The 16,294-nt window shown below is 37.3% G+C and overlaps 1 protein-coding gene across 1 annotated transcript; it reads right to left on the reverse strand.

Annotated features, from left to right (window-relative positions):
• Positions 1 to 2,457: 2,457 nt before the first annotated feature.
• LOC138314006 (uncharacterized) lies at positions 2,458 to 9,432 on the reverse strand. The gene is made up of 4 exons (XM_069254216.1): positions 8,964 to 9,432; positions 5,151 to 8,669; positions 4,004 to 4,895; positions 2,458 to 3,902 (listed from the first exon to the last, which is right to left on the reverse strand). The coding sequence occupies exons 1-4, from the start codon at positions 8,982 to 8,984 to the stop codon at positions 2,458 to 2,460; spliced, it is 5,877 nt and encodes a 1,958-aa protein (XP_069110317.1). The 5' UTR covers positions 8,985 to 9,432.
• Between the last annotated feature and the right edge of the window lie 6,862 nt (positions 9,433 to 16,294).

The raw sequence follows: 16,294 nt of genomic DNA on the forward strand, positions 1-16,294 counted from the left end.
CTGAGATTCAACATATTGTAACGAAATTGGTTCCGTGTCGAAGTCTCCAACAGGTTTCTATGGTAGCGTTGTACGTGGTCGTCTTGACTGTATCCAATTTCGTAGTAATTGTTATGTTTGTGATCACAGATCACATTCAGTGATCCCCCAAGTCCTTTATAACTAACGCCTTTAACTATAAGAACAACTCAAAGACAGATATTAAATTCACGGTTTATTATTTCTACCCATGATAAATAGCAATTAGCAATTTAACAAGTATAACAATCGAATAAAGAATAATTTACAATGAGTATACAATGTAATACAGAAGATGATTACAAATAGTTTGATAAGTTACAATGTATATATATATACGTACAACTACACATGTTCCAATTTCCCTCAATCATTCTCTATTGGACTCATGGATTCAACAGGTACTTATTAATTAATGAATACTACATGTACAGATGACTTATGAATATAGATGACTATCAACTAGTCTAATTTACAGGTTCCCTTTTAGAACTATAAATATTCACAATATTTACATAAGAGAACTTTATATATTATTACAGATATAATAACAAGTGTAGAATGCCACATGTTAGCAATACGTAGTAAGACCAAATATCTACGTATTGATCTAAATATAAACACAACTTATTTACAAGACTAGATACCCTTGTATATTAAATACATGTAATACTACAGTCCCACTATTAATGTTGTAGTAGCGTAATTCAACTAGAACACTGACACGTCAGAAAGGGCCCGCTATGTGTCTGACGTGCTTAAGTGGAAAAGTAGTATTTTGACAACAAATTCTTCCGTGTTAGCTATATGTTGCTAATAAATAATTAATGTCAACATTAATTGGGAAACCGATGATGGTACATTATTATAATTCTTTGCAAAAAGTCTTCCAAGTATTTAACTTGAATCCTGATTCCAAGCTAACATTACATTAAGAGCATACAATTAACTCAAATACCCCTTTTAAACAAGGTAAACCTCATAGTTTGCTGAAGAAACACATAACAAATGTGAAAGGAAGGGAATAAAGGTCTTGCTCAAATATTTTAATCATGTAAAAGTTTTTTTTCCATAAGAGTTGTATCTGCAAATAAACTCTGTGGAATGGTATATCTTTTCTTTGTCTCTGGAAAAACTTACTTCAGGATAAATTCTGAAAAAAAAATATCAAGTTAGATGAAACTGTTCTAAGTGAATATTGTATACTAGTTCATAGTAAATGTTATTTCTTACCCATCACATAAGATCTACAAATATTTGCTTGTGGTCACTGTAGTAGGTCCATAGTTGTATAACTTGTGAATGAGGAATGTCTCTAATCCAAACGTGATCAATGTGGGACCCACTGCGATGTGTAGGAACAATTGTGATTTGGGAAAATCCAGCCCTCTCTAGGAAGTTCAATGTTGTGTTTGTGGAGATTCGAAGATCTATGTTAAAGTCACCTCCTATGATAGATGAAAAGTGAGACATCTGTAAGAAGTTCCTGATGATGGTCTGGACTTCCGAAGTTGGTGTCCTTGGGGGACAATAAAGGAGCAATAATGAACATGTAAAGGTGCTGTTTGGTTTCAATAATGTAACTGCAACAGCATCAATAGTGGGGGTAGGAATAAGCTGAATTCTCTCCAGATTAAGGTTACGTGTAGCACACACAGCTGCTCCACCACCATAACCAACCGTTCTTCCAGTAGAGACCACTTTGGAGAACCCCATAATGCTTAGTTTGTCATGTTTTTGCCATGTTTCTGTTAATGCCAGAACATCACATGTGTTGATGTATGGATCCTTCTCGACATCCTGTTTGTGTTTTTGTCCTAAATTGTTTGCGTTGAAAAAGCAGATCCGTACATTATTAGTATCTTTGTTTGCCAGTTTATCGGAAGAAAAGATGGCTGCTTTTTCATTTCTTAGGCGAGTCATTTCTTCAGAAACGCTGTTATCTTTCTTAATAGCATCTGCATTGAAATCCAGGAGAAAAAGTCCCCTTAATGACGTTATGCGACTAAAGGCAACATAAGCCTGACCTTTTGTCCTTAGTCTTTTGAATGAAATGACAACATTATCCAGAGTCTGTCCTTGCACTTTGTGAATTGTACAAGCCCAACACAGAACGACAGGGAATTGTATGCGAGTGATTTCTGGAGATGTATCAGACCTTCCAGCATTTTGTTTTACTTCTACTGGGAGAATAGGAACACCATCTTTGTAGGATTGAAGTGATATCTTTGATGACTGACGAGCTAGTCTTCCAATATTTCTGTTGTCAAACTTCACGATGAGGGCCTTTGGCATTGGTGATGATTGTTCATTGTGCAGAATATCAAGGATAATTCCAGTAGCACCATTGACTAGTCCATCAGCTACATCAAGATTCTTAACCAACATTATCCTTGCGTTCTTGCAAAGTCTTAAATGGTGACAGAGACCTCCAACAACTTAAGAGCAGTCATAGTTTTTCAAAACCCTAGGGTATTTAGTAATAGCCACTATATCCACTTTTTCCTCAGGCTGTGCATTCAACAGTGATGAGTTGTGGGATTCAACATCTGCGCGAGTGGGGAAAATATGTAATGCTGTTTTGGGATAGTGCTCACTTGCTCTAGAAATTATCTTTGACTTCAGTACTTCAATGTCATCTGGAGAATGGTCAGCGGTGCGCAACCTACTCAGCATTTGCGCAAAATTGAAGTCTCCTTTCTGTCGCATAATTTCAGTTAGCTCCACCAAGCTAAAGTTGTTTTCCCACAACCCTGCAAGGAGTACTGACAATTCTTCAGAGTCCACTCGTTCGGAATCTGCCATTTCGGTGTCAAACAGTTTGTGCTGTTGAACTGGTGGAAGCTGGTAAAAATCTCCTACTGCAAGGATACTAACACCTCCAAACAGTGTTCCACTTCCATCTGTTCCTTTAGCCTCTTGTAGGCGTTTGTGAATATGAGTAAACATGGTCCTCCCTACCATGGAAATTTCATCTATAACCAGTATTTTCAGTTGTGACATCGTAGTCCTAAATGTTGCCAGTAAAGAAGGATTGGATCTAAGTGAGTAGTACCTACCACGAGGTAGATGGAGGGCAGCATGGAGTGTAGTACCACCAATGTTATATGATGCTGTTCCTGTTGGGCTGGTCAACAAAATAACTGGACTATCTGGATTTTCACCAGGTTCCTGTAAAATTCTTGAAGCCTGATGGTAAATTGCCTTAATGAGTTGACTCTTTCCTGTACCAGCACCACCTGTGACAAAGAGGTGAAAAGGAGGAGGTCTATGATCTTTGGTTGAAACTGTGTCCTTGCACCAATTAATAACATGATCAAAGACTGTCCTTTGCTTCTCATTCAAACTGTGGATGATGTCACGTAACTGGTCATCCTTTAAGGCATTTGGCTTTGTTGTAGCTGCAAGCATGACAGGTCTCCTAGATACTTCAATGTGCTTGCAATTTTTGTCGTTTTCTTCATTGATACATCTGACATCATCAGACATCCTCTGTTCATGCTCTGCATCCAATAAATCCCATGCATGCTGCGATGGCCCGTTTTCACTGAAGTTTTGTAATGCATCTGCAACCAACTCACTGTGACGTTCCATCTGATCCTTTGTTGCCATAACTGTTTCCTGCACTTTCTCAAACTTGTTCCCATATGGGAAATCACAGTCAGGATATTTCAGTTCATCTTCATTCCTCCAAGGAAGAAACAGCATTAATTGCTGATGGTAAAATTTTTCTGACTCTTTGTTGACAGAGAATACATGGTACCTTGGTGTTGCAGGGCTTGTCCGTTTCTTCATTACAGATTCACCATCCATTAAAACAATTTTCTTTGGAAGCTCCAAGTCCAGACTTGCATCCTGATCTCGATTGCTGTCCTGAGGAGAAACTGTTTCATACCAAGCAGAAAACTCCCAAGACATATATTTTCAAGTAACGGATGGGGAGGTCTCATTTGATATTTATCCACAATTCCAATAGAGAAGATACCAGTGTCATCATCTTCCAGTGAATCCAGCACTGGCTGGGGCTTGAGAATTCCAATGCGGTCCTCTGGCAAATCTGTTGGTACCCAAACCATTTTTGTACTGCATCGCTTTAAGGGAATACTAAGAAGACGATAGGCTGCCTCTTGAGCACTGATTTCCCGATTGCTCAGGTACACATTCCCAACTTTTCTGAGTCTGGCTTTTACATCTGCATCTCTTAGTTCCTTTGCTGCTTCCTTCAGCATTTGAGACAATTCCCGTTCATCCTTTGTCACATATGAGGCGATGTAAGAAATACAGGCATAAGGATCACAAACAAATTGAATATCCATGTTTGCTTTCCAGGTTTCCAAAATGATTTTGTTATAATTGTTAATATTCATAGCATTTGTGTTCCTTTTATGCACAACAGATTTTCCCGATTTTGAATAACTTAGAGCTTTATAATATTCCTGCTCCTGTACCTCGGCAAGTGCTAAAAGTTGTATCAAGGTAAGATCTTCCACGTTGACAGTATCATCAGCCAACACTGAATTGACTCTGGATAGTACATCCTTTGCATGAGTTCCAAAAACTGGGTCCTCTTCTCCATCTACTGGTTGTGAAATAAGAGTTCTATCACTGGGTGGTTTTGGATAATGAAATCGACAAAGATTCCCTTTTTTGTTGCATGCCACTGAGTGGGTATGTTTCTGCTTACTCATAACTTCACTGTACAGTGTATCATCTTCAGGTGGAATATCACAAGTGATGTAACTATCTATCCAAGAACAAATTTCAGATTCTGATGATGAATTCAAATCTGGGCTATTTTCCACCCATAAAACTGCATGACAATGAGGAGACCCACGTAACTGAAACTCTGTTCTCTTGGAAATAGTATGTGACTTTTCCTAGTGGTGCAGATGATGATTGAATAAACATTTTTTTGAAAAATGATTGCAGACGGTGGTCAAATTGTCTGGCAGCAACCACAGGATTTTGCCTAAGCCATTTACATTTATCTTATGGTATGACATTTCTTTGATGTCCTCTTCACTGAATACTATGCCATGCTGTAGTCCTATAGCTTGAATTGTTTTGTGGCCATTCTACAAATCTGCGCACGACAATGTAAGGAACCATGTGAAGACACCCTTTGCTCTTACCATTGCAAGGAGTTCATATTGTGCATGTTGCCAATATGAAGGAGAGCCTCTGACTTGCTGCAGGAACTGAAAGGCCTGGTCTTTTACAAATATGTCAGCAAGGAATTCTGGATCTCTTAGCTGTCCGACTGTGACTTCTTGCCGCCAGGCCTTACGGAGGGCTACATTAATTGAGGTTTGTATCTGTTCCTTTTCACAAACATTTAATGCATAAAACAAATAGGGTACAAATGATGCAAATCTGTTATCCAGGTTTGTAATTCTCTGAATAAAATACTTCTTTGCAGTTAGTTTTGTTTTTCTTGACATCCTTTCATTATCCCCATACAATGAATGAAGACCATCAGGAAAAAGTTGGGGAAATGCTAATGATTCTGACTGCTTGTCTAAAAATGGATCTAGTGGCATCTTTCCTTCTCCAGGAGCCATGGCGTACTCCTTTTGTGATGAAGCAATGGGATTTGTTGGATGCAGGCAAGTATCATATTGAACTCCTCTGACCTTTTCTTGTGGATCCTGTTTCACTGACTCAACCGATTGTTTGTCCGAGGTACTTTCACCGGCATTTTCCACATTGTTGCTATGTTGTTCACAGCTATCAGAGCTGCCATGATGATTTGACTTCTCTAACTGGTTTTCATGGATGCATTCCACATCTGTAGAACATTGTTGTCCATTGTCTTTGTCACTGATGTTGTTATCATCCTTCACAAATAAAGAAGTCCATAAATCACTGTCTTCTTCCTGGAAGCGATGTAACCAGTCAGCTGAAACATTGATGTTTTTATATAGTTCATTGTTTTTCACAAGCCAGTTGAGAGCATTTATCACATAATTCGGTCGAATATTCTGATGCAGATGGTGTCCCTTGTAAGATGCCTTTCTTTTCAACTTTAAGGGAATTATACCCGATTGATCAGGGGTCCTAGGAAGTGATGCACATACACTTTCAGTGTCAATTGGAACATTGACAAATGATCCAATTATTCCCTTTTGACGTCCTCTTGGAAGGTTGAGCAGTTTGAAAAATATATTCCTTTGAGAAATGAGAATACTTTCCAATTCCCCTAAATCTTTCAACTCCTTAGGAATTTCCAGCAGTTTGAGGTTGTTTGAAGTAGCCATAGCCGGCATCTTACTTTTCACTAAACTTGTATGGCAACTTGTACAGATGTATCTCATATTGTCAAATGATAGCTTATCAGTCAAACACTCATGTAGAAGGGTTTCATCCTCATACTTGCTTGCATGGACAACTTGAACACTTGTTCTGTACCATGTTCTATGGCAGCAACAACAAAAGTAGACAGGGAAATCTTGCAAGGATTTTTTGAAACTATTCTTGAAGTCGAAGGATGAAGACTGCCTTTTTTGTTGCTTATTCGTACTTTCTGTGATCTTTATTTGCCTTTTAGTCTGTTCATCCAGTTGACTTCGCTTACTTTGTCTGCTTGTTGTGTTCTTGTGCTTGATGCTTTCCTTTTTCTGTTCATCCAGTTGACTTCGCTTACTTTGTCTGCTTGTTGTGTCCTTGTGCTTGATGCTTTCCTTTTTCTGTTCATCCAGTTGACTTCGCTTACTTTGTCTGCTTGTTGTGTCCTTGTGCTTGATGCTTTCCTTTTTCTGTTCATCCAGTTGACTTCGCTTACTTTGTCTGCTTGTTGTGTCCTTGTGCTTGATGCTTTCCTTTTTCTGTTCATCCAGTTGACTTCGCTTACTTTGTCTGCTTGTTGTGTTCTTGTGCTTGATGCTTTCCTTTTTCTGTTCATCCAGTTGACTTCGCTTACTTTGTCTGCTTGTTGTGTTCTTGTGCTTGATGCTTTCCTTTTTCTGTTCATCCAGTTGACTTCGCTTACTTTGTCTGCTTGTTGTGTTCTTGTGCTTGATGCTTTCCTTTTTCTGTTCATCCAGTTGACTTCGCTTACTTTGTCTGCTTGTTGTGTTCTTGTGCTTGATGCTTTCCTTTTTCTGTTCATCCAGTTGACTTCGCTTACTTTGTCTGCTTGTTGTGTTCTTGTGCTTGATGCTTTCCTTTTTCTGTTCATCCAGTTGACTTCGCTTACTTTGTCTGCTTGTTGTGTTCTTGTGCTTGATGTTTTCCTTTTTCTGTTCATCCAGTTGACTTCGCTTACTTTGTCTGCTTGTTGTGTCCTTGTGCTTGATGCTTTCCTTTTTCTGTTCATCCAGTTGACTTCGCTTACTTTGTCTGCTTGTTGTGTCCTTGTGCTTGATGCTTTCCTTTTTCTGTTCATCCAGTTGACTTCGCTTACTTTGTCTGCTTGTTGTGTCCTTGTGCTTGATGCTTTCCTTTTTCTGTTCATCAAGTTGACTTCGCTTACTTTGTCTGCTTGTTGTGTCCTTGTGCTTGATGCTTTCCTTTTTCTGTTCATCCAGTTGACTTCGCTTACTTTGTCTGCTTGTTGTGTCCTTGTGCTTGATGCTTTCCTTTTTCTGTTCATCAAGTTGACTTCGCTTACTTTGTCTGCTTGTTGTGTCTTTGTGCTTGATGCTTTCCTTTTTCTGTTCATCAAGTTGACTTCGTTTCCTTTTCCTGTTCTCTGTTTCTGTTGAGCAGACATTTTCCCTTGTCTGTTCATCAAGCTGACTTCGTTTCCTTTTCCTGTTCTCGGTTTCTGTTGCGCAGATATTCATCCTTGTCTGTTCATCAAGTTGACTACGTTTAGTGCGTCTACTTGTTGTATTATTTTCCTTAATGTTTCGTTTCATCTCTTCCTTCAATTCACTCCTTTTTTGTTGGTGATTATATCTATCCTTTTGTCTGATTTCCTCTTTCTTACTGTCAGGAATATGACTACGCTTGATTTTTCTAATATATGATTCGAAATTCTTCTTCGCAACTTGTTCAAATTCCACAGCAACTATTTCATAGAGAGTAGCATTTATGGTCTTTAGAAATACAGAGAGATGTTGGTTGAGTGTTTCAACACTATTAAATTTCAAAACTACAGCACATCCTGAAGGCGAAGGAAACCCATGGGCATTTCTTGAGTGAGGATCAAATATATACACATTGTTACTTGAGGAATAAATAGCACTTGCATATGCAACAGCATTTTCACTTGAAAGCATCAGAAATCCATACTTGAATTCGTTGATCAATGTATTTAAAGCAAGTTGAAAATTTGAAGATGAACATGTCAATCCTGACCACTCTTGAATAACAGACATCTTATAATACTGGTTGTTGTACATTAATATTCCTTCAAGTTCCTTTATCATCAAATAGTCTTCATGATGAATCTTGGAAAGTTTTTTATAAAGTTTGTTTCCATTTTTAAGAAAATCGTCAAGAAGAGTTGGGCAGAGGTTGTGCGAGTCATGTGCAAACATGTGTACAAGGAATATACAGCAATTACATGTACATTGCTTTCCAGCATTTTCAAGAAAAATATCACTTCCTTGATGAATGTTCCCTAGGACCGACACTGGGGAGTTCTGCTGCCTGTGCATCTGGTCACTAAAGTAGGTAGCCAGCAAGCCTTGAGAAGAGGAGGTATCCTGGAAAGAAACAATGTTGCAACAGTCAAAAAGGTTTCTTATAATGTGTCTATAGAAATGAAACTCTTCATTTTTGCAAGTCTTAGAAGTATACTTCTTTAATAAATGATTTAAATCACATTAATACATGGTAATGTAAAATCTTAGTCTTTGTCTCATCATTTGTACTTGACTTGGTCATTGGTCATAAATATTTTGTAATTTCTACCAAATTTTCCATTTGCCTTACTGTTGGATAAAACAATTTTTGTTTTAGTATTTTCTTCTCTTTCATTTGCACACATTTGTATTTACCTGCACTGCAGGTGCAGCCATACTTCTGGTGATGTTAGGACTAGGTCTATAGGACTCCTGGTGTGGGGTGGGCAGTCAGAACATCATCTGAAACTATATTTTTTTATATTTTATTGTTACAATCAAAGATGGAAACAGCCTGACAAATATATAAGCTGTTTCCTCAAGTAAATGTGGTCAGCCTTATCTTGTTCCCAAACATTTACTAAATATTTACATCAGGTAAGTCAATCAGAAATTGTAGAGTTAAGATTTTTTCAAAGGGAAATGCCAAATTGAAATTTCTACTAATATTAACATTCAATGTTGTATTGAAACTCTTTAATGGCTGACAACATTACTTTATATAACTACAAACTAACATGTAATACAATATTATGTACATGTAATTATGTGTGATGAGTTGCCATACTGTGTGACAAAATTGAAATTTCTACTACATTATGTAATATTAACATCCAATGTTGTATTAACAAACTTAAACTCTTACATAAGAATGGCTGACAATATTATGTAATTATGTGTGATGAGTTGCCAAACTCTGTGACACCATACTGTGGCAAAAACTTGCATTGATCTTAAATAACAATACAAAAAAACAAGGAAAGAAATACAAAGATTTAACTGTTAACCGAGTTTTGATTTTCAAAGCGAATTGCCAAAGTTAAAATTTGTCTAATATTAACATTCGATGTTCAATAACAGTGGCTGAAACCTTACTATTACTACAACCTTCAGTGTGGCATTATACAATAGTACCAAGGAAAAAATACAAATACAAAAAATACAAAGGTTTAACTGTTAACTGACAGTCATTTTGAATAAAAGAAAACATTTCCAAAGTAATCAATGTTCTGGCAAAATGTTTCTATTCCCTCTCCTCATCACTTTGTGTGATGGTTGCTGCAGGAACACTTCTTTTGGAAGATGAGCTGGCTGAGCTGGCTGATGGCTCATCATCAGCCATGTCATCATGTTTCCTCTTTTTTGAAGGAGTGGAAGTTGCAAATGGATCCTCCAACTCCATTCCAAAAAAACTCATTAAGTGTTTCCTGAGAAGAATTCAATTCTTCCACCTTCTTGTGAAGTTCCCCCATATTTCTTTTTGACTGCGAAAGTTGCTTTGATAGCAGATTGTTGAATTTGATTAAATCCTTTATTTTATCATCCTTTTTTTTCAGTGTTTCCTGATATGTGTTCTGAAGGTGCTTCAGCTCCTCAGTAACTTGGCAGTTTATTTTCAACACTTCGTCAGTGAGTTTGTTTTTCCCCATCATTCCCTTTTCAAATTTAGTGTGAATGCCAACCAATGCATCTATTAGAAGCTGAACTTTATTAGTATTCTCCATCATCTGCAATAAAAGATAAATATTTAAGCTGAAGTAGAGACCACAGATGTTGTGATCCTTCAGCCATGATATAAGCATGTGGCAGGCAACAGTTGTATTTGAGTTGATTCAAGGTGAAATTCATAATATATGAAGCAGGCTAATGAGAAGCACTAATACTATATATTAAAGTAAGCAATGATCATATTAATGCTATACTGTATTGTAGACCAACCCTCTTTCCAATGTTTTTTTACAGCTACCATGTTTGGGTTTAGCAAACAGCTACCCTAACTCAGACAATTGTAAAGAGGGTTGAAGTTTAGTGCAAAGAGCAAATACTTAAAATTCAGTGCATTAAGCAGGATGAAGGTGTAGCTAATATGACACACGTGCATGCTAGTTTATGGTTATATCATGTTACCGACACCACCACTAGGAGGCGGATCACTGTGTGAAAGCTTATGATGCTAAATTGTTAGTTACATACATGAAAAAAGTATATTATTATTTAACTGCATAATGTATTACAAGACTGCCATAGTGCAATTTAGAATTACAAACCTTACATATAAGCTTTCACAGGTGTCAAGGAAGTTACCTTAAACTGATAAGGAATATGATATGTAGGTGACTTTTGAACACATGAATACAGTGAAATGATAGCATTATGCATTAAAATACTTCCATACTCTAATCCATAGTCAATGTATTTGTAAATATGATGAATATGGTGAAATGATTACAAGGTAATTTGTACATGCATGCATCAGCCAATGAAATAAAATGTGTTTTATACTTACCATAAAGAAGTAACACAGCATTTGAAATCAACACGTCTGCAATCTGGTAACTACCGATGTTTTGAATTTGTAATATCCAAATCCAAGATGACTGATTTGCAGCCTTTTTGATTCTAATCATATCATGTAGCCATTTTGATTCAAATCATATTGACTTTAATTAATATATTAAGCAATGAATAATTTTATTTATTATGTCATAACAAATTGTTAATAAGTCCAAAAATGGAAAATGTGTCCACAACCTTTGATGCAGTGACCCCATGATCTTACCTTTGGTCAGTCAAAACTTTGGTGAGTTGACTTCTTGTTTAATTCTGAACAACTCTGCTTCATTTTAAATGTTGTAGCAAAATGTTCATGAGAAAATAATTTTTTTAAATTTGACCTTGACCTTTGACTTAGTAACCTTGGCCCATGACCTTACCTTTGGACAGTCAACTCATTGTTTAATTCTGAACAACTTTGCATCATAATGTTATAACAAAATGTTTATCAGTTAAGAGCAACAACATTGTGATTTTTTTAAATGTTAAAATCCAAGATGGCCGATTTTTTAATTTAATTTCAGCCTGAAAAATTACCAAGCAGATCTAGGATAGATGGGGAATCATCATGTAAAATATGGGGAAAATACTCCACTCCTTTCCATCATTAATGTGCAAAAGAAAAAAAACGGACAGACGGACGGACGGACAGACAGACAGACAGACAGACAGACAGACAGACAGACGGACGGACGGACGGACAACCTGATTACTATAGGGCACCCGCATCTCGATGCGGGGCCCTAATTAAACTGTTTTATTATCATCAGTAAATATGTTTGTTTGACAGCTAGGTTTCTTCAATTATCCTCCTTCAATTATACTCTTTTTTTTTTATATGAGAAAAGTTTAAGTAAGTATCATGTACTATATATGTTAACAAGAGGCCTATGGGTCTTAGTGATCTCCTGTGATATCATATACAATTCTAATTAGTTACCAGGTATGATATACAAGATGCCGACTGAAGTCGTTTGTCTCATTTGACAAAAAAATCATGAAATAAGAAACAATTTTTTGGTGAATGTAAAATGTTTACAAAACATGTTATCAAGAACATCAAAATACAATAAATTCATTAATTCATACCAGATTTAAAAAAAAATCTAAATAATGATTATTATTGCAAAGGGCAATAACTCTGTCAGTTGAATCAATGCCATTTACAAACCATCTTCCAAATGCTAGTCAATAGATACAAAGTTTTGTACATATTTACTCAAGTCATCATGTTCACACGGAATCACAAGGAAATATAAAAAGTAATAACGGACAACACACAACGCACAAAGAATAGGTGACCAAACAAAATGTAAATATCTAGAATTGTATACCTTAAACCATACATTGTAGCAAGATTATTACAAATGTAGTATTTAGCGACACAACCAACAATTCCACTTTTTTGTAATTTACCTGATGCTTAATCCTTGAAGGTGTAACTTTGCTTGAATCTCAAGATATGTGAAACCGTCAAAGAATAGGCCCCTCAATGTATCATCAATGTTTTCTTTTTGCATAAAATTAAAAATACATATATATATATTTATGTAATCAGATTTATACTACAGAGAAAAGGACATGTTCAAATTGACATATTTCAATTAAATTGCATATATATAGACACGCAACTAAATTACCATTGTACAGTTTTGAATTAAAAGTCTTTCTGCACCATTGATTTTCCTTGCTTACATACATGCATCTGTATGAATTTTATGTGTAAAAAGTCACCCAGCTGTAATTTTACAATTTTTCTTCGAATTTATCTAGATCTATTGGTTGCTTTTACAAAAGTTTTAATATAAAAAAATTCCTACTTTCAGTTATTTATAAATATTTGCTTAATTTTCCAATATTGTGCACTGCTTAAAACTTAAAGTGAACAGTCAGGCAAGGATGGCTAAAGTCGGTAAAAATGGTGTGAATGTATCCAGTATAATTTCTTATGAAATGGAAAAATAAAATCTCTCGTCAAAATCTGTCTGCGTACGAAGAAATTGATTTAAAGTTTGGGAATTCTAAAACGTCCTCCCGGCTCATTATGTCCGTAGTTACATTTCCACGCAGCCTCGCTTTCAATGCTTTCAACTTTTCTTTACTTTAATGGTCAGAATTGGGAAACTAAGCAGAACTTGACCGTCGTATTAATATGTGAGAACTTTTGGAAGGCCAATGAACGCATTTAGACTGGTTTTCTTTGCCCGACTATTCACTTAAAAATTGTGAAAACATTTTTATCTTGCAAATTATAAAAATCAAACATAGTTTTTAAAAAAAATACATATATATAACGAAAAACTAGACAAATACTATGAACTGAAAGAGGAGACAATTTTCTTCAAGTAGGCATATGCCTTTTGCTAAAATAAATCGGTAGATGAAATCTGTACCTTTTTCGTTTATTCCGAACAACCGGTTTGACTGTTTTTAAAGTAACTATTTCAAGTATAAATCCTGATTGACCCGCAGTTTTTGATAGAAGCCTGTGAGGGCTTTGTCAATTAGGCTTGTCTGACAGAAATATAAAATCACTAGGTCTAGCTGTCATAAACGAACAACCGGTCAAACCAGTCAAACCGTATAATCCAAAATGGTAAATTAAAATAAGTGATTTAAGGAATAGAAGTAAAATAAATTAAATATATAAACAATAGGAAAAATAACAGCGCAGAAAACTGTTTTTCTCATGACTGTCAGCAAGAATAAATACAGGACGGTTGTACAAAAATTTCATAATTTACTTTGTTTACCAAACACTTTTCATGGATGGTTCCCAGGAATTGAACCTGGTAACAATCACAGAAAGTGAATCATTAGTGCCAAACAAACCATGGTATTCCAAAAGAAAAGAGAAGGAAAACAAAGTAAATAACTTAAAAAAAATCAAATGAAGATAATATACATGTGTAGCGGGATTGGACTGGGTCGATCATCGGTGACCAGGTAGCTCAGTCGGTAGAGCACTCGGCTAGTATTCGGAGGGTCCCGGGTTCGAATCCCGGTCTGGCCGCTACATTTTCTCCTCTCCTGTTACAGAATTGGCGCCCAACTAAATAACCCACGGTGGTGGTGTTTGGAAGGGTCTCGTGTGTCTTCGAGGGCGAAGACTTCGAGAAAGGAGGGAGGAGTGTAGCGGGATTGGACTGGGTCGATCATCGGTGACCAGGTAGCTCAGTCGGTAGAGCACTCGGCTAGTATTCGGAGGGTCCCGGGTTCGAATCCTGGTCTGGCCGCTACATTTTCTCCTCTCCTGTTACACATGTATTCCAAACCAAAACAAAATTCTGCTCGATAAAATTTTAAGAATTCATGATCAACAAGACCTGAAATAAATAAAAAAAAAAAAAAAGGAAAAAAATTAGAATCTGTATAATTTTGAACAGATAAATGATCTCAAATAATGAACCAACATACCTCCCATCAAAAAACATGTACTAATTAAATACAATGTATCACGTTATATTTAAGCATTATTCTCAATATCTTTTGGGGTTATGTTTGGGGTTATGACTTCATAACCCCATGGGATATTGAGAATAATTCTAATAACTCAATCAGGTACTAATTAGGCATAAGCCCATTCATACAGTAATTAGTGACGTCACAATGGCCAGTTAAGCTCCGCCCACTGGTGGTCTAACTTTGGTGGTTTGGCTTTGTATTACTATACAGTGTAAATTTTTAATTAATGATTTCTTCCTTATTTTCAGACCGATCCTTAAACGTCATACACCAAAATGGAGATGGGGTTATTCCTTTTCCAATGATGTCTTCCAATTTTCGCTGACATTTCTGTGTCGGTAGTAATCAACTTACCTATATTTTTTTTACTAAACCCAAACCAATTTAGACCACCAGTGGGCGTGGCCTAATCTTTTGTTCTGACCAGTGTGACGTCAGTCTGAATGGCCTTAAACATTTCCGTAAATTTACTTACGTTTACAACAAGAGGCCCAGAGGGCCTGTATCGCTCACCTGTTTGTAATGCCAAGTAATGTTCTGAATACAGGTTCATTGTTTCTTTTCTGAAGGAATTTTAAATATTAACCTCTAAATCCCCTATTAGGCCCCACCCCTCCTGCCCCCAGGGGTTCAGAGCCAAAATTTATACAAGTTCTGTTCCCCTTCCTCCAAGGATATTTGTGGCCAAATTTGGTCACAATCCAAGCAAAACTCTAGGACAAGTAGCAATTTATAGGATTTACCTCTATTTCCCCTATTGGGCCCCACCCGTCCTGCCCCTGGGGGGCCAGAGCCAAAACTTATACAAGTTCTGTTCCCCTTCTCTGAAGGATGTTTGTGGCCAAATTTGGTTACAATCCATACAGAACTCTATGACAAGTGGCGATTTAAAGAATTTACCTCTATTTCCCCTATTGGGCCCCGCCCCTCCTGCCCCCGGGACCAGAGCCAAAATTTTATACATACTCAATTCTTATTCTCCCAAGGATATCTCTGGCCAAATTTGGTTACATTCCATGCGGAACTCTGTGACTAGTAGCGATTTAAAGGATTTACCTCTATTTCCCCTATTAGGCTCCGCCCCTCCAGCCCCCGGGGGGCCAGAGCCAAAATTTATACAAGTTCTGTTCCCCTTCCCCCAAGGATGTTTGTGGCCAAATTTGGTTCCAATCCCTGCAGAACTCTATGACTAGTAGCGATTTAAAGGATTTACCTCTATTTCCCCCTATTGGGCCTCGCCCCTCCTGCCCCCGGAGGGTCAGTGCCAAAATTTATACAAGTTCTGTGTTCCCCTGCTCCCCCAAGGATGTTTGTGGCCATATTTGGGTACAATTCCATTCACAACAACACTATGACTAAAGGGGTTATAGGGGGCGAGAAGGGAGGAGTTTGTAGCGTAGATGTAGTCGCGATTATATTATGTTAAAACAGTGGTCTTTTTAAGTTTAACACCGATTAACAAACCAAAAAGAACACAAACCTCTATTTTCCCCTAATTGGGGGGGGGATATGGGCCCCAGGCTATTGGCCCCCCCCCCCCCCCCCTCTCCGGGTGGGGCCCCCCGCCCCTCCCCCCAGCCCTGCCTCGTCCTCTCCGGCCTCCTGCCCCCGGTGGGGCCAGGAGGAGCAGCGAGAAGTAGCGGCCAAATATTATAAAAGTTTCTGTTATCCCCCTTCCCCCAAGGATG

Source organism: Argopecten irradians, unplaced genomic scaffold (assembly GCF_041381155.1).
Source record: "Argopecten irradians isolate NY unplaced genomic scaffold, Ai_NY scaffold_1172, whole genome shotgun sequence".
Lineage (NCBI taxonomy): Eukaryota > Metazoa > Mollusca > Bivalvia > Pectinida > Pectinidae > Argopecten > Argopecten irradians.